This window comes from Nanorana parkeri, unplaced genomic scaffold (assembly GCF_000935625.1).
Source record: "Nanorana parkeri isolate BGI_ZX_2015 unplaced genomic scaffold, ASM93562v1 scaffold1488, whole genome shotgun sequence".
Lineage (NCBI taxonomy): Eukaryota > Metazoa > Chordata > Amphibia > Anura > Dicroglossidae > Nanorana > Nanorana parkeri.
In genome coordinates, this window is record NW_017307756.1 from 244,941 (window position 1) to 249,194 (window position 4,254).

The 4,254-nt window shown below is 42.4% G+C and overlaps 1 protein-coding gene across 2 annotated transcripts in view; it reads left to right on the forward strand.

The window, feature by feature from the left end:
- Positions 1-4,254, forward strand: part of ZFAND4 (zinc finger AN1-type containing 4) — a 36,623-nt gene that overhangs the window by 22,686 nt on the left and 9,683 nt on the right. For both annotated transcript variants that reach the window (XM_018570257.1, XM_018570255.1), the window contains exons 5-6: positions 610-796; positions 3,305-3,461. In XM_018570257.1, coding sequence (XP_018425759.1) covers positions 610-796; positions 3,305-3,461 — 344 coding nt within the window. The remainder of the gene's footprint in view (positions 1-609; positions 797-3,304; positions 3,462-4,254) is intronic.

Below are 4,254 nucleotides of genomic sequence, written 5' to 3' on the forward strand. Positions count from 1 at the left end.
ATAATGTAGAGGACATTTCACTAGGTTCTCTGGGCACGGCATGGTGCAAGGCAGTTGTACCGCTTCGCATCCCGCTGCGCCGGAAAAAGTACTGCATGCTCAGTACTTTTTTTCAGTGCACACCACCACCACGCGGTAGTATGAACTGTGACAAATTGCCTTGTCTTGCATTGGGGCTGCACCGGAAAAAAAATGCCGCAGCCTCAATGCATCTGTTGGGAATGGGCCCTTTTCACTTTGGTATTCTTTGCGAAACAGCCAGAGCAAAAAGCATTTTCCTTGTCGGCAATCTGCAGATCAGGACACTTTATCCCTGTCAAAGCTCTCCAATCAGCCACAAGTATGAGCTTTCTGAATAGTTCAGTTGGACTTTGATGTTGGATTTATGTTCGTTATCCGCACTGGGATTCAGGACAGGGGTTTTGGTCTTGAAAAGATGTAAACCTAAAATAATTCCCCCAGTATATGTTCTGTCCTAAACCTGTTGCCTCTCCTTAACTGCTAGGCAGACCCTGTCACTTAACCCCTTCTGTACTCTCAATACTTAGGGCTAACATTTTCTTTTTTTTGTCTTTGTTGCTTTGACATGTGTTGCTTTGCTGTATCCAGTCCCTCTGGAAGACCCGATCAGAGAGCTTGCTGAATTAGTGGATCCTGTACAAGATGAAATGCAGGAAAAGCTCTCCTCAAATAAGCAGGTTACATTTCTTGTATACCGTGATGGAGATCAGATGAATTTCTTTCGTGTGGTGGACAAAAGGAATGTCACTTTAACTCCGTTATCAGAATATCTACGGTAAACCATTTTGTTCCCCAAAACCTAAATATGAAGGGTCATGTGGTCATATTGGTCTTATGAAAATGTGACTTGATGACATAAGTGGCGTTTCCTGTGGATATCGATCCCTTATAACAGGATTTTTTTTATATAGTGCCGATAAGTTACTATCGTCTAAGGTCCTTACCTCACAGACATACATACATACACACACATACTAGGGGAAGTACATTGTGTTTTAATGAGTCAGCTGACTCATAAACTTATATTCTGAAAAGAAGCAGGAGGGCACAATCACTGTGTAATATTGCATAGCTGGGTGTAGAATCGGTATACACTGGTCAGCCATAACATTATGACCACCCCCCTAATATTGAGTAGGTCCCCCTTTTGCTGCCAAAACAGCCCTGACCCATCAAGTCATGGACTCCACTAAACTAAAGGTATGCTGTGGTATCTGACACCAAGCTATAAGCAGCAGATCCTTTAAGTCCTGTAAGTTATGAGGTTGGGCCTGCTGGGCGGGACTTGTTGCTCCAGGACATCCGACAGATGTTTGATTTAATTGAGATCCTGAGAATTTGGAGGCCAAGTCAACACTTCATACTCATTGTGTTCCTTAAACCATTCTTGAACCATTTTTGCAGTGTGGCAGGGCGCATTGTCCTGCTGAAAGAGGCCACTGCTATCCGGTAATGACAGCAAGGGGTGTACTTGGTCAGTAACAATGTTTTTAGGAAGGTGTCATGTGTCAAAGTAACTTGCACGTGCATGGCACAGCCAGTAATTGCTAATTGGCAAGTCCTGGCGTGTCATAATCAGTATACAAAGGAAAACAACATGGTTATTCCTTACTAATAGAACATCAATGGACAGACGTATGTCTGTCCATGTCTGTGGGGTTCACCTGCTCCAGGCTAAGATCGTGTTGATCGCTTGAAGGACTCCTGGCTGGTAATCTTATGCGATATGAGTCCAACCTGGAAATGACGACTGGTCCTACTACAGAAAGAGCCATGACTTTATTGTGAAATAACTGTATTGCCGGCCAGTGGAATGAAGAGCTCTGAAAAGATTTCACTATACACCCGAAGTAAGTGTGAGTACACCAGGCAAAGTCCTGTGATAAGATATTGCGTGCATACTTATGGAACATAATTGTATACAGCTGTAGCCAGAAAATTGGCATTTTCAGCACTTCACAGCAGGATACAGAAGGGTTAAATAACACGAGGGATTGCGATTCTGTGTAGTATGTTCAGATTAATTAAAGGAGAACTATGAGGTGAGTGATTTTCACTCAACCTCATAGTTCGAGCCGACGTGTGACAATGAAACTGTCATATGTCGGCTCAATAGATCGGGAAGTGAGGGGACGCATGCCGTCACTCGCTCACTTCTCGATCATCTCCCTGCAGAGAGCCGTGACTGTCACTCATGGCTCCGTGCAGGGATTCTTCCCGCTCCTGATCCTCCAGCGCTGACTGGCGGAACGGATGGGGGCGGGTACAGCTGGCTCTGCCTCTAGATAGGCAGAGCCAGCTGTCACTCGCACTGCTGGGTGGATCTCGACAATGTCAGGATCTGTCCCGGCTGCGGCGCTCTCAGTATACCGCAAGCTGTAGCTCGCGACATACTGAGCTTTGGGTCACGGGAGGACGCTAGTTTATGTGCTCCCGTGACCCTTAGAACTATGGGGGAATACACTTACCCCCATAGTTCTCCTTTTAGACTGAGGAGTGAAATGAAAGTACAATATTCTGCTATGTTCTGAAACTACGGTATGACCAAACTGCAATGACGTGGCGGATTGTTTATACGTCAAGTGATACTATTCACAAATTGCAACAATTATCGTTACTTTCACTTCTGACAGTCAATTCTGTTTGCAGAAACGTCTGTCCATTGAAGTTCCAGCAGTAAGGAATAACTCTGTTTTTTTTGTACACTGATTATGGCACGCCAGAGCTTGCTAATTCGCAATTACTTTCAGAACCTATACAGAGTGGTGCGTTAGTGCTGTGCGAAAGTGTGCCAGCATGACAACATTGTCAGTTTTTTGATGCGGTGAAGGGTTACAAAAAAAATCATTTCTATGCAATAAATTCTGTGTTTGAGTTTGGTCATCATAGTGACTCCCTTCTCTTTTGGTCATGGTCTTTCGTGACCATAAATGTTTTTGGTGAGACCTTTTATATACATATAAAAATGCTAATATCACAATCCTAATTTATTTAGATCCACAAATTAGTACAGAGCGATATTTCCACTATGATTTAAATTATTGCTATTATATACATATAGCAAATAAATAGTCCATGGTCTATCTCCCACCAAGCCACATACAAGTTAAATACAACTACACAGACTATAATATGTATAACATGATAATTCTCTATTTATTCCTTGCGGTTCTGGAATACATTTTGAATGCAGGGTGAAATAATTGGGAAGGTTGATGTATAATCATATCTGAGAGGCTATACTTGTGTTATGTAAAGTAATCTGTTTCTGTCTTCTCTGTAGTGGCGGTTCAGCCAATAACTTGTATGCTGAAGATGATGATGATGATGATGATATTGAGGCTTCTCCATCTGCCGATCAAATAATAGATAATTCAATCACTAGAATCAAAATGAAGTTGTTGAAATCAAAGATGGAGAGCATGGACCTCAATAAAAAGGTCTTTGAAAAGAAACCAAATGGAAAAATGTCCCTTAATTTGTATTGCGTTATTCATATTACAACTACATTACACAATCTCCCCCATGCACATGAGTACATATCTGTTGTTTTTGTGCGTTCCCACAGTCCCTTTTCAAAATCCTATTTTGGTGGTGTTTTTCTAATTCATTTATAGATGGTGTAAATTGACCCCTACAGGGCCAACCTTCTTTTTCACATTGAGGGGAATTTATCCAAATTGGAGCAGAAAGAATCTGGAGCAGTTGCCCATGGCAACCATCAGCTTCTCTAAAGTTTTAGTTTGTTCAGTTAAGCTTTGAAAATGAAAGATAGAAGCTGATTGGTTGCCATGCACAGCTGCTCCAGATTCTGTCTGCACCAGTTTAGATAAATTGTGGTTTACTCAAGGTCTCAAGAGCAGCAACTCTTCCTTCTGACCCTGTATGCATGGTTCCAAGTACAGCAAGTGTTTTTTGTCTTGCCTTTTTCTTATTCATGGTCTCGGGTGCATGAGTTTTGCACTTCATTCTTCATCTTCCTCTTACATCTCAGTTCATTGTCTATTGTTAAATCTTTCTTTCTTGTGCATAGTCCCAAGTACAGTAATTCTTCTTCATTCCTCTTCTTTTTTTTTTCCCTGTGTTTTTCCTTTTGCCTTTTCGCCTCCCCTCTTGTCTTTTCGCCTCCCCTCTTGTCCTTTTCGCCTCCCCTCTTGTCCTTTTCGCCTCCCCTCTTGTCCTTTTCGCCTCCCCTCTTGTCCTTTTCGCCTCCCCTCTTGTCCTTTTCGCCTC